We start from the raw sequence: 26,498 nt of genomic DNA on the forward strand, positions 1-26,498 counted from the left end.
ACTCATTTCATTTAGTTGATCCTCTCCAACTCCATCCATGTTGCTACAGAGGGCAAAATTCCATTCTTTTTCATGGCTGAGCAGTGTTCCCTTCATTTTAATTTCCAGGATCTTGTGAAAGATGTCATCGATCCAAGTGCTCCCCCCCTCCCCAAACTCTGGAGGGAAATATAAACCATTACTAGCAGAGACTGGTTGTGGCTGGTCTTCACTAGCAAGCCATCTCTAGTCCTGGCAGTCATAAGTCACACACGAAATTGTAATTAATCTGCTGTATTTGGCTATTTCAGATTGCTTGTTAACATCAGTAAAAGTGAACCCATAAATCTACCTGCCTACCTAGTCTGGCTCACCTGGACCTTACAGGGCTGTTCTAGGATCTTGTCAGGAACATTGTAAATCTAAGAAATCATCTCTGTCCTCCACGCCTCTTCTCATCCTCATCCCTCCTCCCGCCATTCTCTCCGCCAAACCCCCAAACATCAAGACCAACAGACATCATACAAGAGAGCTTAATTCTGCAAAGGAAAGCAACTGCATCAATACCAATCTTTCTGTCTGTCTGAAGAATATGAATTTCCTGATGAAACTGAGTTTCTTATCTCCTCTAATTTGGCGACAATGGGGGAGGAAAGTTGGGGGAAAGCAAGAGGAGGCTTACGGGTTTTCGTCCTCAGTTACTCAGCCAAGAGGTGCTTTTCAGGGTGTTCCAGAAGGGAGGGGGGGCCCTGCAAGTCACACCATGTGTCACAGTGCCTCACACTGACTCACGGCCAGATCTTGAGAAAAATTCACAGAAGTCAGTAAATTCCCGGCAAATGGTCTCATTTCACCCTCTGCTGACCCTGCAGTTAGAGCGTAGGTAGGGTCAGGCTGGAGGGCGTTTCTTTAAAAAGGGGAAAAAAAATCAAAGCACTCCTGTTGATTCTGCATGCCCAGGGGCAGGGCAGGGTCCTAACAGGCCTAGCTGAAGACAGAGCATCAGCCTCCAGTCCCAGTGCCCTGGGGCAGCCAGCGCTGGTCTGTTTCTGCATTCGCGACTTTTTATTTGTGCAGAAGATTCCCTCCCCCGCTCTCCCTCTCCCTCCGCCCATCCTTGGCTTTGTTTCCCCTTCGGGAACAGCATCTTTCTTTCTGGGCAGACCAAGATGCCCAAGATCCACCCCTCTCCAACCCATTCCAATGGACAGGGCCAAGTTTAGAGTTGGGGCTGCTCATTTGAGCTTTGTGTGTAATTGAACCTGGCACAAAGGGTTATCATTAGGAGGGATGGCATGGGATGAAGAAAAGGGAAAGCTCAGACCCAAATTAGAAAAGCTTTCCCAAGGAGACACACAGTGGCATGGCTTGGGGGGTGGGGGTGTTCGATCTCTGAGGAATTCTCCAAGAAAGGACTAGGTGTTAAACATGCTGAGGAAACTCATATGGCCAGTTTCTTGGTATCATTTGTGTCTGAGTTCGAGGGTTGGGCAACAGACACCAGATGCATCAGATGTTAAGACTGAGGCTCTGCTCCCAAGGCTGCATGGAATCCTGAGCAAAACGGGGTGATTTGTGTTAATAGATGTTTACCAAGTGTGTCCAGAGCTGGGCACCACCATTTTGGTCCAGAGGACAACGAAGGTCCTGGAGGGTGCTGAGCCTTTTCCTCTGCTCGGCTACTGACCCAGGGACACCCCTGTCCAGAACCTTGCTGCTTCAGGCCTCGGGAAATGGGACCCTCCCTCCCCCACCCGCTCTGTGGGTGGGATGCTCCACCGCTTCCTCACTCCCTGTGGGTCCACAGTTTGTAGAGGGGGCATCGTAACAAGGCAAGGAGGTTTCCTCCCTGAAGTGCTATCCCTGCTGAGCTGGTGAGTGGATGCGTGAGGCCACCTGCCTGATCTCAGGGGTCCCGGAGCCTGGCCACGTGAAGAGGGCTGCCCAGCCCCTTGCTAGGGGCACAGCGCTGCACCCGCCCAACTGTCCTGGCTTCTCCCTCCGCCTGTTGACTCGCATCAGGGAGCTGGCAGCACGGGGCCCCAGTGATCCCCAGCAACACCCCCCAGCCCCGCCAGACTGTCTCTCCTCCCTGCATTCCTGGTGGCGTCCCAGCTCCGGGTGACCCCGGGCTCTAATATTCTTGGGTTGGTTCAGACTACCCAGCTGGCCGTGCTCCGGGCTGCGGACCTTGTTAAAGCCAAAATGCCGTCTTTTACAGCCTGGCTCTTTCCATCAAGTTCATCAAGCAGCCCGCTTTTTCTTTTCTTTTCTTTTCTTTTTTTTACAAGCGAGATGGCCCCTTTGGTGAGCTCTCTTGTTGTTGGGGAGGGAAGGGAAGCCGGCAGGAGCCTGAGCTGCAGCAGGGTCTGGTCTGGCCCCATGTTATTGTTATTTTTTTAAATGATAGTTTACCAAAAAATGAAGTTCAAAGGTGAGTGCCCTTCCAGGAGGAAGGATTAAGCGGGTGGATTTGGAAATTGTTCAACCCTGGAGGCATTGCTAGGGAACATAATCTATTTTGAATTTTTCTTTGGGAGCCAAAGTTGGTTATGGTGTGGGAATAGCTTTTGCCTTCTGTCTCTCCCTTCCTCTATGCTACAAACACGGGCATGCCAAGGAATATACAGGTTGTACAAACAGCTCTTCCCCAAAATCACATAAAGACATTATATATAGTCACATGTCTCCTTCCAAATGGATGTGCTCGTAAAGACACATAGAGATATCCCTCACACCCTATATGTAAAGAACAGCCAATTTAGAAGTTGGCAGAGGAGTCCTGTCTGAGTGAGTAGAAAAGCCTGGCTCAAGGCTTAACAAACAATCCCATAAAACCCACGCCTGCTTTTATTGAATGGCGACACATGAAAGATCCAGGGTGGCCAACTTGAACCAGACAGGAGCCAGCCTTCATAGCATTGTCCATAAAGGGTGGCAGGAAGGTATCTTTTTGTGGAAATTTAATCCATTCCTAGAAAAAAAAAATTTTTTTTTTTTTTTGCTTCTAACACTGGTTGGTTGGGCTTCACGTTTGTGTCTCTTTCTTCTCTAATATTATTTTAGCTCCTTGAATGGTCTAGAGGTTCCTTTTACATTTGGTCTTCCTACCTCCAGCCTCACCCCCTCTGTTCAGCCTCCACAAGGCTGGCTGCCAGAGTAATCTTTTAAAAACGCAAATCAAATCAATCACTCTCCTACTTAAAACCCTTCAGTGGCTTCCCTTTGCTCAAATTCAAATTCCTTAGCCTTCAGACAAGCCCCTCATTCCTTGTTGCCTTGTAAAGTCATTTCCTGCAAATCTCGCAACTCTGGGTACCCTATGCTTCTGCTCTGTCAAATTGTCTTTCAAGTCACAATCCCCGAGCCGCATATTAATTTGACTCCCTCCACGTGGAATGACTCCCCGGCTATGAGTGGGACAGTGAGAGCATCTTGTGGACAGGATGTGCATGCATGCATGCTAAGTCACTTTAGTTGTGTCCAACTCTGCGACCCTGTGGACTCTAGCCCACCAGGATCCTCTGTCCATGGGATTCTTTTAATGCTGAAAACTGGCAAGAATACTGGAGTGGGTTGTCATGCCCTCCTCTAAGTGTAGGGGGATGGGGATAGTCCTTTCAACCGGGGATTCCAGAAAAGATCTCTGGAGAAGGTGACTTTAAGTGAAGACGGAAGGTGGGAATGGAATGAACCATGTTGATTTTTGAGCGGGGAGCATGGCAGGCAGGACAGCAAGTGCAAAGGCCCTGAGGTTGGAACACGTCTGATACCTTCAAGGAATTATTGCAGCAGACTGAACAAGGAGGGGGTGCAGTGGCTAGGAGCCTGGCTGAGAACCTTGAGGCTCTTGAACTGAAACAACTCTTACCTTTTTTGGTGGCCAGCAGTGCTAGTGAGAAATGGGGACCCCGAGGAGCCAGCAGTTTGGCTGTGAAGTGCTTGGAGGGGTGACGTAACTGTTTATAAAAGCACAGTTCGTCTAAAAGTGGATCTAAATGTGTCAGACTCCAGACTTCACTTTCTTAGAACCTATGTCCATGGTCTCAACAAAGCTACTTTACAACTTTTCACCATGCTGATTGAAAATGGAGTGGTCTGTGATGCACCAATAAACATGTCCAGGTCTGCGGAAAGGGTCTTCATCCTTAGGGGACTTTGTGGGGTATTGAACCTAATTGAACATTGATCTGTAATGTTCTCAAAAAAAAAAAAAAAAAAAAAACTTATGTCCTTCTCATTACGCTTTTACAAACAGTCCCAGAAAGGTCATCCATCAAGCATGTGGATAAAATTGTGAATTAGGATGTTACCCACTGTTTTTCTTTTTTTATTATTGTGGTAAAATATATAGAGAGTACATTTACCATGTTACCCATTTTGAAGTGCACAGTTCTATGGCATTAAGTACCTGCCCACTGTTAGGTAACACTCACCATTATGCATCTCTGGAATATTCTCATCCTCCCCAGCTAAAAGTCTGCACCTGTTAAACACTAACTGCCCAATCCCCTCTCCTCCTACCCTGCGGCAACACCCTCCTCTTCTCTGCCTCTATGAACTTGACTATCCCAAGAACCTCAGCCAACAGAAATCATCTAATATTTTCTGTATCAGCTTTTGTTAATGGTTTATTTCACTCAGCATAATGTCTCAAGGTTTACCCACAAGTGCGTATCAAAATTTCCTTCTTTTTTAAGATTGAGTAAAATGGTCCATTATGCTACTTAGGTGGCTTATTGGTAAACAATCTGCCTGCAATGCAGAAGATGTGGGTTTGATCCATGGGTCAGGAAGATCCCCTGGAGAAGGAAATGGCAACCCACTCCAGTATTCTTGCCTAGGGAATCCCACGGACAGAGGAGCTTGGCGGGCTACAGTCCATGGGGTCGCAAAGAGTTGGACACGACCAAGCACAAGAATGAGTATTCCATTATGCAGAGATCACATTTGGTTTACCCATCCATCCGTGGACACATGGGCTCTTCTACATTTTCAGTTCAGTTCAGTTCAGTTCAGTCGCTCAGTCGTGTCCGACTCTGCAACCCCATGAACCGCAGCACACCAGGCCTCCCTGTCCATCACCAACTCCCGTAGTCCACCCAAACCCATGTCCATTGAGTCGGTGATGCCATCCAACCATCTCATCCTCTGTCGTCCCCTTCTCCTCCTGCCCTCAATCTTCCCCAGCATCAGGGTCTTTTCCAATGAATCAACTCTTCACATGATGTGGCCAAAGTACTGGAGTTTCAGCTTCAACATTAGTCCTTCCAATGAACACCCAAGACTGATCTCCTTTAGGACAGACTAGTTGGATCTCCTTGCAGTCCAAGGGACTCTCAAGAGTCTTCTCCATCACCACAGTTCAAAAGCATCAATTCTTTGGTGTTCAGCTTTCTTTATAGTCCAACTCTCACATCCATACATGATCACTGGAAAAACCATCGCCTTGACTAGACAGACCTTTGTTGACAAAGTAATGTCTCTGCTTTTCAATATGCTGTCTAGGTTGGTCATAACTTTCCTTCCAAGGAGTAAGCGTCTTTTAATTTCATGGCTGCAATCACCATCTGCAGTGATTTTGGAGCCCAGAATATTTAAATAAAGTCAGCCACTGTTTTCACTGTTTCCCCATCTATTTGCCATAAAGTGATGGAACTGGATGCCATGATCTTGGTTTTCTGAATGTTGAGCTTTAAGCCCACTTTTTCACTCTCCTCTTTCACTTTCATCAAGAGGCTTTTTAGTTCCTCTTCACTTTCTGCCATAATGGTGGTGTCATCTGCATATCTGAGGTTATTGATATTTCTCCCAGCAATCTTGATTCCAGCTTGTGCTTCTTCCAGCCCAGCGTTTCTCATGATGTACTCTGCATATAAGTTAAATAAGCAGGGTGACAATATACAGCCTTGACGTACTCCTTTTCCTATTTGGAACCAGTCTGTTGTTCCATGTTCTATATTTTGACCATTGTGAATAACGCTGTCATGAACGTGGGCAGATAGACACCTCTGTCACTACTTCCCCCGCCCCGCCCCTCTTTAAAGGTAGTCTTTGGGCAGGAGCACCTTTTGGCTGGTCAAATCAGTCTCTGCCTGCCCTTCTGCCTTCCCAACTACTTTTTTACTAAGTTGATTGATGATGAACACCTTTTCTCGTTAGCCTAGCCTTCTGCCGTTAGGAAATTGGAGGCTGGATAATTCACACGGAAGTAAAGGGTGATGACTTATCTCATGTCACCCTTGGGAAGTCACTCATGTTGCTGGAAACAGAGACCAAAGATCTCCCCTGGGCTGGGCCTTCTGATCCTCAGAGGGTGGCCCCTCAGAGGCCCGGCACTCCAGTGGGTGGGCAGGGTTCTCCTGGGAGAGTTTGTGAGTACATCCTGGTCAGGGCTACTGGGCATCTCTTCAGAGGTCCTGACCCACTGGCAGTAGCAGAGCCTGGATGAAGCTATGCCATGGCTTCAGAGGCCTCTAGGCCAGCCCGTTCTACTCAGCAGCTCCAGACTATACCGCTGCTCTCCAATAGCTGGCCTAAACAGTATTTCCAAATGAACACAAAATATGCAAATCAAAACAAGAAATCTACATAAAGAAAGTTCACATACTTTCAAAACGGAGAAGGCCCTGATATGAGCGAGAATGGAATCAACATGAGTGGTGTGGGAGTCAGACAGACACAGACCGAGTCTTGGCGGCTGTGGGCTTGGTCCAAGCTACCCAAATTCTGTGAACCCGTTTCTCCATTTGCAAATGGCAAGAGGGTCACTGTCAGGGTTAAATAGGAAAACGTATGTGGAACACATGTACACCTGTGGCGGATTCATTTCGATATTTGGCAAAACCAATAAAATATTGTAAAGTTTAAAAATAAAAATAAAATAAAAAAAAACATATAAAAATTGCTTTTGTCGACTAATCCTAGCTATGTATTAGTATTATGTTACAGAAGCGGTCCTTTTGGGGACCTTTGGGGTTAAGACTTCACCTTCCAAGGCAGGACGTGCTGGTTCCATCCCTGGTTGGGGAGCTAAAATCCTACATGCCTTGCGGCCAAAAAAAACAAAACATAAAACACAAGTGATATCGTAACAAATTGAATATCAAGACTTTGAAAATGGAGACAGCAGGCATAGAGAACAGACTTGTAGACACAGTGTCGGGAGGAGAAGGAGGGATGAATGAGACAGTAACGTTGAAACATACAAATTACCATATGCAAAACAGATAGCCAGTGGGATTTGCTATATGGTGCAGGGAGCTCAAACCTGTGTTCTCTGACTACCTAGAGGGGGGGATAGCGTGGGGCACAGGAGAGAGGTTCAAGAGGAGGGGACACATGTATACCTATGGCTGATTCATGTTGATGTATGGCAGAAACGAGCACGGTATTATAAAGCAATTGCCTTCCAATTAAAAGTAAATAAAAATAAATAAATAACACATAAAAGTTAATAAATCTTCCCTGGTGGCTCAGCTCGTAAAGAATATGCCTGCAATGCAGGAGACCTATATAATTATTTGATTTATGCAATTTATTTGATTATTTTCTGCCCTGACAATAACGTCAGGGTTTAGATCTGGGTTTGTACCCCATGGAGCATTCTACTCAAAATATTGTAGGTGCTTACTAAATATCTGTTGAATGGATATATTTATTGAATAAATATAGCTATTATCTTACATTAAAAAAAGAGGCTAGGACACATGCAACAAAAAATTTTCCTGGGAAAATGTCAGAAAATGGCCAGAAGGGCCAGGGGAGAATTCTAAATGATGCATTTGAATGGAGTAAGATTTGGGGTTGGGGCTTCCCTGGTGGCTCAGATGGTAAAGAATCTACCTGAAATGCAGGAGACCGGGGTTTGATCCCTGGGTTGGGAAGATCCCCTGGAGAAGGGAATGGCAACCCTCTCCAGTATTCTTGCCTGGAGAATTCCATGGACAGAGGAGCCTGGCGGCCTAAATCAATGGGATCACAAAGAGTCAGACACAAATCAGCGACTAACACACTTTTAAAATGTAGGATGGCTGAACACCATCCTCACAGATCATGATTGAATTGGCTGAGGCATCGATAGTATTTACAAAGTTCCCTGAGTGATTTTAATAAGCAGTCAAGGTGGCAAATCATCAACCCAGAGTGTGGCCAACCTTGCACAAACGTAGGCTGTCCTCAGCCCTTGTCTCATCCTTGCAACCCCATAAAGCACGTGCCCTCCTTCACATGTGATGACCGTGAGCAGGGTACTGAACATAGTAAAGCCTCAGTTTTCTCCACAGTGAAATGGGATAGAGAGCAGAATCCAACTCATAATATTCCGCGGAGACTAGAAGAGAGAACTCAGCACACGGCTTAAAGAGAGCGAGCACTCTGTGAATGTCAGCTCTTACTGGGGGCATGGTTAGTGTCAAGTCAGCAATCCCACGGTCTGCACTGCAACTGGCCCTTCTCACCCCCTCCAGAGACACCAGCCCTGCTATCCCCTGCCCAGCTACCCCGCTCCAGCTCTCTTGCTGAGCCACGTTCCTGGGAGATGCCTGGTGAGAACTTGAGATCACACTGAGTCAGAGGTACTTGTAGGCGTGACTCACCAGGTCTTAAAACCAGAAGATTGCCCTGTGGGCCTCATGACGTTTCTGGAAAATAAAAGCAGTGAATATTATTGAGTTGAGTTCATCAGACACTCACCCTCCCTTTTGTATGCTGGGGTTTCTGAAAGCAGCAGGCGGCGGCCCAGCCAAGTCTGAACCATCAAAGGCCAGGGCCCGACTGTAGTGCTGAGAGATGTTGCTTCTCCTCCAGAAAGGTTTCATCCTCTTCCCACAGACTTCTGCTTCTCTGGTTCCCCGCCCAAAGCTACCCCGTTTCTCCTCCCTCCAGGCTCCTGAGAAAATGTTCCCACGGGCTGCCTCTACTGAGGTGTGTCAGAGCTGAGCTGTGCTGCAGGGCTGGGTATGGATTGGGAAGGGCCACCCAGACTCCAGAGAACAAGAAAGGGAAAGTTGCCTACAGGAGTCAGAATTTCTGGGACCTGGCACTGAAGCACCAGCCAGGAGGGCACCCATTTCTCTGATGCCCTTTTCACCACCTCCTGGATCTCTGCCGATAGTAAATCCTAAGGTTTCTGGGTCCCAGCTGCCTCTTGAATCTGTCTACTTCTCTGCATCTCTAGCAAAAACCACTGTCATTTTCTAATTTCTCACCTGCAACTGCAACCTCCTGACTTGTGTCCCCAACTTCTAATCTGTCTACTTCTTGCCCAACATAGCCAGGTGGACTTTTCAAAATACGAAACTGATCATCTCTCTTTCTTTCTCTCTCTCTCACACATACACGTTTAAAACTTGTCCAGGGTTTTCCATTCCTCATAGGGTAAAGAAAAAACCCCTTAACAAGTTCAACAAGGCCATGTTTATCAGGATTTGGTTTGACTGTCAGTGACAGAAAACCCAATTTAACAGAATTTGAATAGATAAGGTTTTATTTTCTCATGAAAAAAGCTGCAGTTGAACTAACTAGGACTGACATAGCAGTTCCTCTAAATTATCAAGGATTCAGTCTTCTGCTCTTTCATCCTCAGCATGTGATCTCTACCTCATGGTCCAAGGGGACTGCTTGAGCACCAGCCATTGCAACCAAAACCTAGGCACAGGAACAAAGAATTGTACATAGCACTTCTACTGACATTTTTTCCTGCCCAGAACTTAGTGACATGGCTAGAGTTAGCTGGAAGAGAGGCTAGAAAATATAATTTTTATTCTAAAAGGCCATGAACCAGCTCAAAAGAAGGAAGAAGAGAATAGATATTGAACAACACTGGCAGTGCTTATCGTATACTATGTCTCCTGACACCTACTCTCCTTCTGAGCTTCTTCTCACTTCACACTTCCTTCCCTGGCTCTATCCACTCCCAGCACACTGGCTTTCTCTGGGAGTCCCACGTACACTCCCTTCTGCCTCAGGCCCTTGATCATTCAGCAACATTTTCCCCTCTTCCTACTAACTACTCATCTTTCAGAACTCCATTCCAACAGCATTTCCTCAGGGAATCCTCCTCAATTGAGTCAAATTCTGTCTCTTATTTCAGATGCTTATAGCATGTAGATTGTATAACTGATGCAATTATATGTTTGTTTATGCAATTATTTGATTATTTTCTGCCCTGACAATGACGTCAGGGTTTAGATCTGGCTTTGTACACCATGGAGCATTCTGCTCAGAATATTGTAGGTGTTTACTAAATATCTGTTGAATGGTATATTTATTGAATAAATATAGCTATTATCTTACATTAAAAAAAGAGGCTAGGACACACGCAACAAAAAATTTTCCTGGAAAAATGTTGGAAAATGGCCAGAAGGGCCAGGGATACACAGTAGAGCCAGGGGAGAATTCTAAATGATGCATTTGAATGGAGTAAGATTTGGGGTTGGGGCTTCCCTGGTGGCTCAGATGGTAAAGAATCTACCTGAAATGCAGGGGACCGGGGTTTGATCCCTGGGTTGGGAAGGTCCCCTGGAGAAGGGAATGGCTACCCACACCAGTATTCTTGCCTGGAGAATTCCATGGACAGAGGAGCCTCGCGGGCTACAGTCCATGGGGTCTACAAAGAGTAGGATGTGACTGAGTGACTTTTACTTTTTCAAGCTTTGGAGTGTGTGGTGGAGGAAACACTGACCTGGAACTCAGGGGCCCTGGTTTCTGGTCTCAGCTCAGCCACCGATAGCTGGGCCACTGCCTGGAGCCAGTGAGAGTTGATCAGATGCTGGATACGGTTTGAAGGCAGAGCCTGCAGTCACTACTGGCAGATTGGATGTGGGGAGTAGAGGAAAGAGATGGGTGGTCTTGGGTGTTTGGCTAAACTAAGGGAAGGTCACTTACTGAGAAGGGGAAGGCAGCAAGAAGAACATGCTTTAGGGGACCATCAGAAGAGTTTATTTGCAAATGAATCATGGGTTCCAGTGGCCAACTGAACATTCTACCTCATCTGCAGGCTTCCCCCAGGGAAAGCCTATGCCCTAGGCTGGTGGGTCTAAGTGGTGGAGACAGGGGACGCCAAGTGAGTGTAAAAAAGATAGAAAAGGTCCACGTTCAAGGTACATAGCTACCAGCCAAGAAATGATTCAGTCTGACTCAGCATAAGATGGAACAGAAATTACTCAGAAGACCTTGACTTACAGGCTTAGGAGTAAGAAGTCCCTTTCTGCTAAAGGTCAGTGACAAGAGAAGGCATGTCCATGCGTGGTCATTGCAGAAAACTTTGACGTTTTAGTTGAAACAATGGTGAAGGGCTTTCTTCCTTAAGCAAACTTCATGGTTCCCTCCCTAAGCCAGTGCTCACTGGTTCAAAGTTTTGCCAGAAAACCATCAAACTAACAGCAGGAGACAGTTGCTCTTCCTTCCTCAGTGATCAATGCAAAGAAACAGAGGAAAATAATAGAATGGGAAAGACTAGAGATCTCTTCAAGAAAATGAGAGATACCAAAGGAACATTTCATGCAAAGATGAGCACAATAAAGGACAGAAATGGTATGGACCTAACAGAAGAAGAAGATATTAAGAAGAAGTGACAAGAATACACAGAAGAACTGTACAAAAAAGATCTTCATGACCCAGATAACCACGATGGTGTGATCACTCACCTAGAGCCAGATATCCTGGAATGTGAAGTCAAGTGGGCCTTAGGAAGCATCACTATGAACAAAGCTAGTGGAGGTGATGGAATTCAAGTTGACCTATATCAAATCCTGAAAGATAATGCTGTGAAAGTGCTGCACTCAATATGCCAGCAAACTTGGAAAACTCAGCAGTGGCCACAGGACTGGAAAAGATCGGTTTTCATTCCAATCTCAAAGAAAGGCAATGCCAAAGAATGTTCTTAAAATTCTCCAAGCAAGACTTCAACAGTATATGGACCATGAACTTCCAGATGTTCAAGCTGGATTTAGAAAAGGCAGAGGAACCAGAGATCAAATTGCCAACATCCATTGGATCATCGAAAAGCAAGTAGTTCCAGAAAAACATCTATTTCTGCTTTATTGATTATGCCAAAGCCTTTGACTGTGTGGATCACAACAAACTATGGGAAATTCTTAAAGAGATGGGAATACCAGGCCACCTTACCTGCCTCCTGAGAAATCTGTATGCAGGTCAGGAAGCAACAGTTAGAACTGGACATGGAACAACAGACTGGTTCCAAATCAGGAAAGGAATACATCAAAGCTGTATATAGTCACCCTGCTTGTTTAACTTATATGCAGAGTACATCATGCGAAATGTTGGGCTGGGTGAAACGACAAGCTGGAATCAAAATTGCAGGGAGAAAATCAGTAACCTCAGATGCGCAGATGATACCTCCCTTGTGGCAGAAAGCAAAGACGTGAAGAGCCTCTTGATGAAAGTGAAACAGGATAGTGGAGTGAAAAAGTTGGCTTAAAACTCAACGTTCAAAAAACGAAGCTCATGGCATCTGGTCCCATCACTTGATGGCAAATGATGGGGAAACAATGGAAACAGTGAGAGACTTTATTTATTTATTTATTTTGGTACCAAAACCACTGCAGATGGTGATTGCAGCCATGAAATTAAAAGATGCTTGCTCCTTAGAAGAAAAGCTATGACTAACCTAGCTGCTGCTACTGCTGCTAAGTCGCTTCAGTCGTGTCCGACTCTGTGCGACCCCATAGATGGAAGCCCACCAGGCAACGCCATCCCTGGGATTCTCCAGGCAAGAACACTGGAGTGGGTTGCCATTTCCTTCTCCAATGCATGAAAGTGAAAAGTGAAAAGTGAAAGTGAAGTCGCTCAGTCGTGTCCGACTCTTCGCGACCCCATGGACTGCAGCCTACCAGGCTCCACCCATTAGATTTTCTAGGCAAGAGTACTGGAGTGGGGTGCCATTGCCTTCTCTGATGACTAAGCATATTAAAAAACAGAGACATTACTTTGCCAACAAAGGTCCATCTAGTCAGAGCTATGGTTTTTCCAGTAGTCATGTATGAAATGTGGGAGTTGGACTATAATGATAGCTGAGCGCCAAAGAATTGATGCTTTTGAAGACCCTTGAGAGTCTGCAAGGAGATCAAACCAGTCAATCCTGAAGGAAATCAGTCTTGAATATTCCTTGGAAGGACTGATGCTACAGCTGAAACTCCAATACTTTGGCCACCTGATGTGAAGGACTGACTCATTGGAAAAGACCCTGATTCTGGGAAAGATTGAAGAAAGGAGAAGGGGATGATTGGATAGTATCACTGACTCGATGGACATGAGTTTGAGCAAGCTCCGCGAGCTGGTGATGGACAGGAAAGCCTGGCGTGCTGCAGTCCATGGGGTCACAAATAGTGAGATATGACTGAGTGACTGAACTGAACAGCAGGAGAGACCACCTCTCTTATTCCCCTGATAGCCAAATGAGGTCATCAGCGTTATTACTATCTTCATGATCATATAAGGCTTCCAGGTTTCTCCTCTACCCCTGATGACTCTAATTTCTATGATTGTGAACCCTAAGCTTTATTGTCAACTTTGTATATTTGGTCTACACCTTTGCTATGCAAGGTGTGGTCCCCAGACCAGCAGCACCCATGTCTCCTGGGAGCTGGCTAGACATGCAGAGTCTCAGGTCCCCACCCCTGACCTGCCGAATCACAAACTGCCCTTTAACAATGTCTCAGGGGAGTGGTCTGCACATTAAAATTCAGGAAACACGGTGCTAGGTCATTCAGTGTGCTTGCCTCTATCTCATTTTACACGTGAGACTTCTATTTGATTAAATATAAAGGCCTCCTGCCTGCTGTAATGTTGGATGTATGAAGCTTATTAACATCTTTTGCAAGTAAAAGCAGAGCCAAGAGTTTGTAGGGCTTCACTTTGATCATTTTCAACTCGCAGGAGGTAACATGCGCAGAAGTGTCTTCATTCTTGGTTTACAAAAGAAGATCATCACAGAGACTGGAGGAAATTAAGTTTCGGAGGAGAGGCAGTTCTGTGATAGCCAGGAGCAGAGAGTACCCACGCAGCTTCCAGCAGAGGTATTTGCAGGCACATGGGTGTTTCTCGTCAACTGTGGTCCCCAAGGAGCCATTGCTTCTCTGCTCCCATCCGACCAGATTCCCAACCACACAGACTGGACCTCGGACCATCTGGGGTCTATGAGTCCTGGAAGGACGTGGTTGGGCGCTGATGTCAGGATGAGGGAATAAGCTCTCACCAGATGATTAGTGCTGTTCTGAGTCTCTGCCAGACCCAGATCCCACATGAAGCAACAGCTCATCCATGACGGGCGGCGAGAGCACACATGTTCATAGGCAACACAGAACGTGTTTACTCACAGGCTCTGTCATCATACCGCTCCTCCCCCTCCCCCCAAGATAACAGGCTGGGGTAATCAAAGTGAGGTCTGCCTTGGAAAGCCCTGGAACCCCCTCAAGGGGTTCCCCTCAAGGGCAGGGCAGAAAGCTGGGTACCAGAGCTGCCAAGGAGGAGAGCCAAGAGTAGACACTCCAGCTGGAATTGGGGAGCAAGACCTCAGAGGCTTGGCTCCACTAAAACTCAGAACTGTTTCCAGGGTGATCACTAGCCATCTACCCAAAGGCAGGAAAGGGGTGGCTGAAACAGCTGAGTTAAGGTTGTTGGCATGGAGGTGGGTCCTTTGATCTGCGGTTGGTAAACCTTGTTGCCATACCCAGTTGCAAAGAGCTGCCACCCACTTTCTACCTGGGAATTCAGGGGATTAGGGGAGAACTAGCAATAAAAGGCTTGTAGACTCTTTGCATGCAGCCCTCTATGAACTGAGCCCTGTGCTTCGAGCCGAAGACTTTTGAAGGCAAGTTGATCAGTCCTGGTAGGGACCTGGGGGTCGGGGGGAGTCACTGGGCCCACCTTCCATGTACAAAGGAGGAAATAAAACCGAGTTCTCCAGGGCAATGGGCCTGGCCCATGGTTCCATGGCATTTTCTGGCAGAGTGGGAACCAGCAGTAAGATCTAGCTCCTAGCCCCAAACTCTTTCAGTTCCCCCTTGAGAGCTTGGCTTTGTTGGGACAGTGGACCAAGCCCTCTGCCTAACACACATCCTCTGAGGAGAGTGAGGAGGGGGCCCTCCTTTTACAGCCTTGACCTATTGTCCTTGGCAAGACTACTCCCTCCCACCCCTGCCTGGAGCTCCCTCTTGACTTCCCAGCAGTGCAAGGTCTAGACCTCAGAGGGAGAACCTTACTCACCAAGATGCTTGCTGGACTCCATGGTCTCCCCTGCCTCCAGCTTCCTGTGTTCCCGAAACCCACTCTTCCTTACTCCATCCTAGGTCTGGGGGTTAGGAAATACGTTTCCACCTTCTAACTCAGCTCTTTTATCCCTAGCACGGAGCTGGGGATACGGTTGACAGTCAGTAAAAGCCCCAGTGACCCTTTCTCATTTCTTCCTTGCCAGATTCAGAGCCCAGCACCTTGGACTCCCAGTCTTCGACCACCCTGTTCCTCTCCTCCGAGGAGCCAGGCCCCTCCACCGCTGCACTGCCGTCCCCCTCGTCATCCTGCGAGCCCTCGGCGTTCTCCCCGGGTCCCCCGGCGCTGCCTCACCTGCTGCCTTCGCTGCCCACGGCGCCCGCACCCGCGGCCTCGGGTTCCAGCGCCCCTAGGCGCGCTGGCCTCTACTCGGTGGTTGCCTCGTCCCCGGAGGCAGCCTCGCGCCTCCTGGACTGGCTCCCCGGCGGCCCCTCAGCCACCCCTCCCGGCACCCGCGGGGATGAGCGCGATCGGCCAGGGCCCCGCGCCCCGCGCCCTGGCACAGCGGGCAGGGAGGAGGGCGCTGAGGACCTGGGCGCCTCCCCGCAGCCCTGCGCCCGGCCTGCCACCTCTGCCAGTTTGGAAGCCAATGTTGGGGACATCCTGGTGGAGCTGAGGACAATGAACGGTCACCTGGATGTCATCGCGAGGGCCCTCACCAAACTGGCCTCGTCCCTGGGGCCGCAGCCGCAGACCCCGCCCGATGCCCCAGATGCCAAGTGATGGGGCTGCCCCGCGACTGTGCATCCGAGCCACGCAGTAAAGGGATCCCAAATGCACCAGGCATCGCTGCCTGAGTCACCTTTGAGCCCAGCAAACCCAGCGGAGGACAGGATTACTCTGCTCAACCTGCTTACTGGAAGGCACGGACCTCCCCTGGCATTTCAACCTGAAATGATGGTGCTTCTCACACTCTCTGCCTTGTGAGGCTTTCTCAGCTCTCTTATGCCCACCTGGGTCCTCGGAGCTCTCCTGGCCCTTCAAATGTCCTTCTCTTGTTTTGGTAAAGGCTTTGAGCTCCTGGCAGGACAAGTTCCCTAAGACAGTGGTGGGACCCTGGAAAGGCTCAGAGAACCATCCCTTCCCATCCCCATTGGTGACTTTTGAGAATTGTGGGAGAAAGGCAAGTGCACAGCACGTTACGTAAGCAGTAGTTCAAGGGCAGATCCAATGCTCTTTTGAGTTGCTGATGCTGTATCTGATCTCTTGTAATTTTTTCACATTAAAAAAAAATTATTTTGGGAAAAATAAGCTTACTTTTTTCTCATAATAACCACATTTTGAGAGGTTTGGAAAACAGAGAAGTGAGAAAAATCTGATGTATTTGGAGAAGGGGGGTATTTAAGTCTTTCTTATGAATAAGAAAGAATTTTGTGTAATAAACAAGATTTTTGTATGTACTCTCTGGGTGTTGGCTTTTCTGGGCCACATTTCTTCCTTTCCCTGCTCTTTCTGTTCTCAGTTACCTGTACCAGCCCTCCTTTACTCCTTGGGGCTTATTTCAACTTTTCTCACACTTGTGAAGAACAAGCTTTTAAAGGTTCTCATGATTTTTTTCTAAAACTCCCAGACCTCCCTACATTTGGCAAATCCACCCCTTTGCTTTGTGATTGGAGCAGAAACTGAGTCCCTGGCCATCAGGGAGGAAGCCAGCACCCTTGGCCTCTCCTCCTAGATGCCCATAACACCACCTGCCCCAGTTGTGATGAACAAACATCTCTCCAGACTTTGCCAATGTGCCCTGGTGGAGACCTGGCTGGAATTTCAGCAATCTGGAGGAACCTGTGCCCTCCAGGATCTGACTTCCCATAAGGAGGAGGGCTCTTCTCGCCTCCCTGCTTGGATTAGAATTTTAATGAAGTGCGCTCATCTGCCAGAAGCAAATTGACTGCTCTTTTCCCAGAAACAAACCAGACATTGGAAACCACACTGCACAGAGCAAAACTCCGTCCCAAGCATTTGTAGGGCTCACAACTGGTGAGCTGCCTGGTGTCTGCCGTTTCTGGCACCCCCAGAGCCTCTCAGACTTGTGTACGGAGAGCTTACAATGCAAGTTCTGCTTTGGTAGCTCCGAGGTGGGGCCTGAGACTCAGCGTTTCTAATCAGCGCCTGGGGATGCTGATGCTGCTTGCCGGAAGACACACTTTGCGTAGTTGTGAATAGGGGGTGTCTACTCTGGGGTTCCTGCTGGTTCCATCACTAGTCGCCAGAAACTGCTGTTTGTCTTTGTCCCTGCAGGGACCTGGATTCCTCTAAACGTTCAAAGCAGCTCTTTGGGGAGACTTCTCTATTTGAAAGCAAGCATGTATTAGGTCTAACCACCCAGTTCTAAAAAAGTTTCAGTGGAGTTTAAATCGATTCAACAAGCATTTATTGGGTGTCTACAATGCCAGTGCCCTGGGGCACCCAAAGATGAATAGAATAAGGGCCCTGCCCTTCACCGTCCTGCATGGAGAGGGATTATCAGTTCCAGTGTGGAAGCAACTTGCAGGGGCTCTGGAATCAGCAGGGAGGGTGAGCATGATGGTCACAGGAGGCTGGGCTTCTTGATGTTTGATGTTGGTAGACTTATTTAGTCCCTCCAAGCCTCAGTCTCCGGATCTGTGTCAAATGGCGATGATGACATCTGCCAATCAGAATCAGACACAGACGTGATGGCAGCTTTGCAGCCCCCAAAGTGCTGTCCAAATGCCTTTTTTTGGTTGGTGGGCATCGTTACTCCCTCTCTCCCGGGTCTTGTGTCAGGAAGGCGGGTAGAGTGAGAATCACACACCGAGGTCTGAGCTGCCCTCTGGCTCTAGGGACTAACCCTCTCTCCCCCTTCATTTTTTCAGGAAGAGAATTCCTGACTCAAAGGGACCAGTCTCTGTTCTACTCTTTAGCTGAAGAAACAGCTAAACTGGAATGCCAGCATCACACCTGGGAGCATCACCTTCTGGTCTTTACTCATATGAACTGTCTTTTCATTTTAACTGAATTCTTTTGCATGAGATTAGAAACAACAGCAACAAAATAAGTCTTTCCAAAATGAAGAGGGGCTGGCATATAAATCCTAAATTTAGATCAATTTAGATATAATGACTGAATTATTTGATCAGAATCGCCACATATATGATTGAGGCTATCAGAGGAAGGAGCTGACATACACTGATTCCATGGGGACACACTAGAGAAGTCTGAGCTCCCATCTTAGGTGAGTGGGACTTTAGAAACTGAAAGAGTCCTTAGATCCCTGAGTTCCCCAGAGTAAGAGCTGTAGGGTTTTGGGAAATGGAGCAAGAGGGTTAGAAGAGCATGATGGCCTTCATCTTGCAGAAGATATAACCAGGGAAATTTGATAGTTTGTGGGGCAGAGGCACGGGGAGGGGAATGGAATTGAGTTCAAACAAAATATCAGTTTGAAGGAGCTGAGCAGAAAAAAGGAAATCTAGTTTTGTAGCTTCTAGATTGGAACTTACCCTCTGGAGAGCACGAACTTGTCCTGATATCTGCTTTTCCCCAGGTGTAGGGTGTCGTTCAGGTGGGGACAGCCTGAGATAAGCACACGATGGTTCACGGTGGCAAGCTGAAGGCAAGCATAAAACCTATGGCAGAGGATAGCAGGTTTAAGCCGAGGAAGGATCTGCCAGCAGTTACCAGGCTCATCTGTGTAAGGTAGTGAGGAACCTGTTCCTGGAGGCATTCAAGCAGAGGCCAGATGGTGAACTGGTGGTGCATCAGCTGAAGGGATTCTCCACCGGGTGGAGCAGTGATCTAAGGACTCTTTAACTTGGAGTAATCCTCGGTTCTTCCCTATCTCTCATGCCTACATCCAATCCAAGACCATATCACCTTGGTTCTACCTTCTAGAGAGCTCCATTACCCAGCCACTTCTCACCACCTCTACAGCTACTACCTGGTACAAACCACACTGTGCCTTCTCACCTAAGTTACTGCAATGGCCTCCTAAATAGGTTCCCTTCTCCCTCCCCATTCTTACAGAGCAGCCAGAACGGTCTTTTAAACATATTTCTGGCCAGGTTATTCTTCCACACAAGACTCTTGGTGGCTTTCATCTCAGAGGAAGAGCCATAGTTTTACATAATCTGATCTCCTGTTACCTGCCTGATCTCATCTCCTATGATGCTCCTCCACTCAGGTTGCCCAGGCCTCCTTGCTGCTTCTCCCACGCACCGAGCACATTCCTACCTCAGGGCCTTCGCACTGCCTATTTCTTCATCCTCAACCAGATACATCACATGGCTTGCTCCCTCACCTCCTTCAGGTTTTTGCTCAGACATCATTATCCTTTTAAAAGTAACCTTCTCCCAACCCTAAGCCTCCAATCTGTAGATGCATTTCTTTTCCTCCTTTCCCGCTTCAAACCAATTTCTACCCCACCCACTCTAGGTCTCCCTGTATTTATTGTCTTTAGAATGTCAGCAGAGAAGAAATTTGTTGTCTGTTTTGTTCACTGCTGTCTTCCCAGCATACTGCCTTTTAAACAACAAAAAAAGTGTGTTGTAAAAGGGACCCATCAATTGCAACAATTCAGACAACACAGAAGAGAACAAAGAAGAATATAAAACTCACCCCAAATTCCACCCCCAAGAGATAACTGCTGTCAGTCTTCTGGCAACGACCATATGAAACATCTGTGTTTCAACAGAAACACATCCATGTGTGTCCAATTCTGCAGATCATAGTCTGTCTGCTGCTGTGTAGTCTGCTGTTTTGTTTGTTAACTTGATAATAGATGAAGAAAATCTCTCTATTTAAAAAAATAGACATTATATATGAAGAAAAATTTACTTAGTCCATCTTCTATTTGAGCTTCGAGATTCTCACGGCCATGAGCAGTCCTGTAGGGACCGTGTCTGGGACACACGTGCTGGCTCTTCTATGACTGTGTTGTTCCCATCAATTCCTAGAGCTGTGATTGTGGGGTCAGAGGCTCCTACTTCTTGTTTGAGATTGTTGCTGCCAAGGCAGGAGATGCAGGTTTGATCCCTGGGTCGGGAAGATGTCCTAGAGAAGGAAATGGCAACTCTCTCCAATATACTTGCCTGAAAAAATCCTGTGTACAGGGGAGCCTGGTGGTCTACAGTCTGTGGGGTTCAAAGAGTTGGACACAACTTAGCAACTAAACAAGTAGTTTCACCAAGATTCCAAAAGGGGAGGGGAGTGGATGGTGGGTGGAACACAGGGCCTTGGGGTGGTTCCATCCAGGATGCTGGAAAAAGCGGGAAATAGAAACAAATCTGCCTTCTGGAGGTTGAACTTTAAAGTCAGCAGATGGGGGAGCATACGGAGGTGTGTCACCACCCTAGAGGTGGTGAATCTTTGAATGGTCACTCAAATGGTGTATTAGTCCGGGTGTGGTCAGGAGATGGAAACCATCTGGGTTTTGCGCGCAAAGGGGACTTATTCAGGAACCGGGAGCAAGGGTGTTGGAAGGCTGGAGGAGTGTGGAGGGGAAGGAAGGTCCCCAAAGACGAGTGATTGCAGGCAAGTGAGTGCTACCAGCCTTGGGCTGGAGGTGCCAAGGGGACCCAGGATCCTGAATCAGTGTGATGCCATGGACCTGGCTACAGAGCTGAGCTGCTTCAGCAGGAACCCAGGAGCCATGCTGCCAGGCTGCACCCCCTGCCACGGTCACCCTCGGCTGTCACTAGGGCTGTTGCTGCTGCCTGTCACCCTCCTCCCCTCCGAACAAGAACCACAGGGAGGAAGGGAAAGAGTTGCTTCTCCCCGCCTCCCACCTTCCCTGCCAGCGCCTCCTCTTCTGGGAACCTAGAGGGAAGCCCTTTGGAGGAAGTCTAGGAGACTCAGTGTGGGGCCTCAGCCTTTAGGACACAGGACAGAGCAAAGAAAAGCAGGAACGTGGCTGACAACTAACAAGCCAGTGACAGTCTCAGCAGGGACTCGAGTCGCTCAGTCGTGTCTGATTCTCTGGGACCCCCTGTACTGCAGCCCTCCAGGCTCCTCTGTCCATGGGATTTTCCAGCCAAGCGTACTGGAGTGGGGTGCCATTGCCTTCTCCGCCTCTTACACTAGACTTCCCCTTTTCAGAAGTGGGTCAAAGATCCAGGACCAATGAATACCTTTTGGCTGATGATTCTTCCAGAGGATGGCAACATTATTGCTCTCTGGAAGTAACAGGTCCCTGAACAATATCACAAAATGTTGGAAAATTGGAACAATAAATCATAAAACAAAAGGGGACTCCCCACCACTACCCGCACCCCCCATCCCCCCCCCCCCCGTTATAGCACCAATGATGTTGTGTGCATGGGGACTGGAGGATGAGACAAGGTACAGGAAGGAATAGAGGAGGTGAGTTTGGGAGGGCTGTGCCCCCTCCACAGTTCTGAAATACTAGTAACCCTAAGGTCACTAGTAACCTTAAGGTCAGCGTCATTAGCCACATCACGTGTACAGGGAGACTCAGCCATAATTGTGTTCTGTTTCCCTCACTTCTTATCCCCTCGAGCTACCTGGCTTCCAACAGCCAACTCTGCTTGAAGAACCAGAAAACGGGAGATATTTCTGCAGGTCTCATAGCACCTGCACTAGAATCCTGTATCCCGGGGCATTTGCTAAGCCTCTTGCAAAGTAGGGCTTCCCTGGTAGCTCAGTTGGTAAAGAATCCGCCTAAGGACCGCCGCAAATGACAAGCAGGCTGACTAACCTTGGCTTTCATGCATGAGGCTGGCCATGTACCTGGCAGCTCAAACCATTTCCATAAAACAAATATGCAAAGCCTCTGATGAGGGGCCACCAGGGCATCACCCAAGGTTCCCAGCTCAGCTTCTTCCTCCAAAGTGCACCAAGGGGTATGTCTCTTGCCCACACACTCTCCGGAGGGCACTGACTCTCCAGCCTGGCCATCTCTCCCTGGTCCCCTCGGTGCCTGGCAGGATTCAGGCAAGGAGTTGATGCTCAGAAATGTTGATGGAGGGAGCAGTCCCAGGGCATCCAGCTTAGCAGCGGTGGGCACCACCTCCCGCCACCTGAGGGTTGCCTGGGGTCGCCTGGATGGAGATGAAGACCTGTCGGCTGGCCAGTCTGGTGTTGGCCTGGGAGGGAAGGTCATGACGACCTGCCTCTGCTGCAGCTTCCAGGCCTCGCCTTTGCTTGTTTTCTGGGAGCCTCAGTGTCTGCCCACAATGGCATGGCTCCTTCAGCTGCCCGGATTCTTGGCGCGGTGTGCGGGCCGCATGGCCTGTTTCCGTGGTGAGCATGGCAGGGAAGGCTGGCGCTCGGGGCTCAGCATTCCTTCAGGGTCTCCCCAGCAGGGCTACTGCCCGGGGCGGGGGGAGGGGTTCCGCTCCCAAAGTGGGATATTCCGATGGTGGGGGGGCGTGATCACCTCAAGTCACCTCAGACTTCGTTGTGCTTTGTGCTGGCGTGAACAGATTCAACAAATTTTATCCAGCCCTTTTTCTTGCCTCCCACTTGGTTTCCAAAAATGTTTGAGATGGCCAAATGGAATAGCACATCCAGGAAGGAGATTGGATGACATCCGACCTGACCCCTGTCGCTTTGCAGATAGTATAGGAAGGATCGCAAAGGTGGAGTGGCTTGCTCAGGGGTGCCGGGCAGATGTCCTCCATGTCCTGTGTTCTCTCAGCTGGCAGTCTTCCTGGCTCCCCAGAGTGAATCTTTCCATCGCTGTATGAGCCTCTGGTCCGCCTCCTCCAGCACAGAGGGGGCACACGTATGCTCAGCACACACATGTACACACACGGAAGAGGCATCAAAATTTTAAGATGGAAAGGATGCTTTTCAGTTTTCTAAACCAGGGATCAGGCAATCCTGGCTTGTAACTTTGTTCTTGTTTAGTTTGCGAACTGAGAGTGATTTTTACATTTTGCATTTACATTTAGACTGTATGTGGCCCACAAAGCCAAGAATATTTACTCTCTGACTGCAGAAAAATTAAAAAGGCCTGCTGATTGCTGGTCTGGACAATCCATTTGACTGCTCATCCAGGGATGGTAAACAGTCTTCCCAGGATGCTAAAAATTCTCTTTACAGATTGATCTGGTCATCTTTACAGGACTCGGACTCTGAAATTTAGAATTTGCAGCTTCTCCCTTCGTCCCCAGAGATTTGAGTCTTTGCTGAGTAGTGTCTTGCTGTTGCTAGATTTTCTCTTCTGAGGGTAAACCATGAGGTGACCCCCTTGTCTGGAAGACTTCCAACAGGGAAATAGGGGGTCAAGGCTGGCAAGACATTGACTGTTGGTACCCGCCATGGGGCTGTGCCTGGAGGTACCTTGAGAATGATGAGCTGGGGATGACCCGGAGGTGGGGGCCGGGAACAGAAAACTGCCCAGAGAATGGCAAGGGAAATTTCTTTCCCATCAAAGGGAAACACAGAGGTGTATGCTCTGTGAGCCTATTTCCTCTTCACCACGGCAGCCAGGCTACTCCACCAGTTCCTGTCTCTCCACGTTGCTCATTTCTTTATAGTCACTGAACCAGAATAACCGCAAGTCGAACCGGAAGCCCATGATAACCTGATGAACTTTCCGTGGCCTTGGCCGGGCGTCTCTGTGCGCACATTCAAATCCTGCCCTGGCCTCTCTCTGCAGCTGTGAGATCTCCAGCCAGCACCCAGCAGTGTCTGCAGCTCCAGCCTCAGGCTAGTAACTTCCACAGTCAGAGAAAGAAAGAGGGTGGGAGAGGGAAAGTGACAGGCAGTCGGAACCAGGAACGTTCCCAACTGTCGGAGCCACTCACAGTCGTTAAAGATTTATGGGCAGGCAGTTTGGAGTTTAAATATAAGATGACACCAGAAGCCTTTAATGTACAGGGGAGCTTTAAGCATGATCTGGGAGCAGAAAATGGTCTGTGAACTCCCCTCTCTGAGATTTTAGAAGTTCTTTTCTATTGACTCCAGGCAGGGCTGCAGCCCCAGTGCACTTCACGGGCTCATAAATATAACATTATTGGACCAAAAAAAACCAATCCTTCTCCAACTGATTAGGCCCAGATTGGTCAACTCATAAATCAAGGCTGAATAAGAACTATAAAGTTGTGAATCAATGTGTCCCAGATCTCCAAACTGGAATGAAAAAGTTGGAATGAAATAGCTGGAGTCCTTCCAAGATCCTTCTTTTCATCCTTTCCTCCCACCAGCTCCGTATCTTAGAACCTTAATTTTAAAAGGCCTCTTATTTATTTATTTTTTTTGGCTTCTTGGGCTGCCTGCGGACAGCATTTCAGAGCAGGAAATTCAGTCTAGAAGGGAGGCTGGGGGAACAGAGGCTGTCCTGTTGTGTTTCCGGTCAAGACTGATCTGCAGTTCCGTGGTGTCTCCCCGGCTGGGGTCTCCACCCGTGGCTGAGATGTGATGGCGTTTGTCACCCATGGCCTGAAGGCAGGAAGAGAGCAAGACACCCCCCGAGTCACTGGCACACAGTGGGTGATCAGGTCATGTTTGGTTAATGACTGGGTGTTTAGATCTAATTCCTTCAAGGGCTCTGAGCCCCTACATTGCATTACTAGATGTAACAATCCATTCTCCTCTTAGAACTGCACGTCAGGTTCAGAAATGCCATCTACTCTCCCTGTGGGACATGGTCACCCTTTTGGATCTGGGAGCAAAAGCTGTATGCTATGAAGGCTGCCCACACACACGCAGAGAGAATCCCATCACAGTTCTTCTGAGTTCTAAAGCAAAGTTTGTTTTCCAAAACTCCCTTCTCCAAAACCTTCCTGCCCCCCAGTTTGATGGCCCCAATTGGGGGACATCATGCACATCCTTCTGCCCTCCTAAGGTCTGATTGTTAGTGGTCTACTCTCCGTGCTGAGGTCGCTTACTCTGCCTCGGTCATGCCAATGTCCAGCGAGCCTGCCGTCCTCTCCCCACTGGGGAGGACACGCGCATGGTACCATACACATCCCTTGAGGGATGGCCTCCAAACACAGACTCTAAGGGCTGGAAGGGACTTGAGTCACACCCTGTTTCATCTGCATGTTTGGGAAAACTGAGACCCAGAGAGGAGTACTCACTCATCTAAAGTAGAACTCAGTCCTTCTGCAAACCAGTTCACTTCATCCTGGTGCAAGCCTTATGCTAACAACATTCTTGTCTTTCTCTCTGAGGGGAAAGACAGTCCTTGTCACTTTCTCCTAAAAGCTATGCTGTGAAAGCAACATTTCTATACAAGTTGACTGTTTCCTTCAGCCAGTTTCATTTCCCCCGTGTTTTCCTCTCTCCTTACAAGGCCATGAGCAGACAAGCCCAAGGCCCCAGAAGAGAAATTCTCTCCTCCAGCATGTGCCCCTAGGAGGAATGGGGCCGGATGACAGCGCTCTTTGACGAATGAGCTCCATGTTGGTGTTTTAGCACCGGTGGCCGCAGAAACCTTGCAGGATGTGTCCAGGGAAATGGATTTTGTAGGGTTAGCTGAGTCTGTACCACCCACCGCACAATAGCAGCTCTGTGCAGAAAGGCGGCTTTGAAACAGGCTTAGTTTTCCACCGGTTCCAAGTTTAGGCAAAGAGTCAAGTTCAGGTGAAGGAATTATTTCTGCCTCTGGAAGATCTGTATCCCCCCTCCTCACCCTGATGCCCCTGATGCCCGGCTCTCCCACCTTTTGCAAGTTCTGACATTCTCTCTCTGCTTTCTGGAAAGACATTTAACTCCCCAAACAGAATGTAAGGAATAACATGATTGTGCTGTTCGGATGTATTCTTCTATCAGCAGACCTAAGAGTGAGTGTGAATGTGACGGATCCTATTGACTAGAGAACACTTTTTAGCCACTTAGTTCCGCTTTTAGCCCTAGGTCTGAGGGCCCATGTCCATGGAGGCAGATGGGAAGGGTTGTAAAAATGGTCCTAATTCTTCATCCCTCCTGTATCCATGCCTTTGCCATGCAACTTTGCATTGACCTCCAAGGCTGCATCTGAGCTCAGCCAGTAGACTGTTTTGGCCAATAGGATCAAATGAAAGTGATGTGCATTGGTTCTGAATCTAGATCCCAAGAAGTCAGGCGTATTTCCTTTCGTTCTCTTGTGCCTCTCATTGCCATGGCAACATGTTCAAGCTAGCCTATTGAAGGAATTGACATCAGGGAGCAGAGCTAGGTCATCCCAGTTGTTCCAGATGAAGCCAGTCTAGATTAGCCAAGGGCCAGCCTATCACTAAGCCTCAGTGACACGGAAGAGTCAGTATCTAGGGTCAGCCGAAGGTCAGCTATGAGGTTCTGCTAATCTAGGCTGGACTAACATGTCT

The 26,498-nt window shown here is 48.2% G+C and overlaps 1 protein-coding gene and 1 long non-coding RNA gene across 3 annotated transcripts in view; one reads left to right on the top strand and one right to left on the bottom strand.

Moving 5' to 3' along the window:
* Positions 1-16,670, top strand: part of RUNX2 (RUNX family transcription factor 2) — a 348,854-nt gene extending 332,184 nt beyond the window's left edge. For both annotated transcript variants that reach the window (XM_061398324.1, XM_061398326.1), the window contains one exon: positions 15,416-16,670. In XM_061398324.1, coding sequence (XP_061254308.1) covers positions 15,416-15,993 — 578 coding nt within the window. In that variant the 3' untranslated portion in view covers positions 15,994-16,670. The remainder of the gene's footprint in view (positions 1-15,415) is intronic.
* A 956-nt stretch (positions 16,671-17,626) lies between these two features.
* LOC133236347 (uncharacterized) overlaps positions 17,627-26,498 on the bottom strand; it is a 41,674-nt gene continuing 32,802 nt past the window's right edge. Inside the window, exons 3-5 of the long non-coding RNA XR_009732849.1 lie at positions 19,843-20,020; positions 18,729-18,854; positions 17,627-17,896 (exon numbers count right to left, since the gene is read on the bottom strand). This is a non-coding gene — a long non-coding RNA (uncharacterized LOC133236347). The remainder of the gene's footprint in view (positions 17,897-18,728; positions 18,855-19,842; positions 20,021-26,498) is intronic.

Source organism: Bos javanicus, chromosome 23 (genome assembly GCF_032452875.1).
Source record: "Bos javanicus breed banteng chromosome 23, ARS-OSU_banteng_1.0, whole genome shotgun sequence".
Lineage (NCBI taxonomy): Eukaryota > Metazoa > Chordata > Mammalia > Artiodactyla > Bovidae > Bos > Bos javanicus.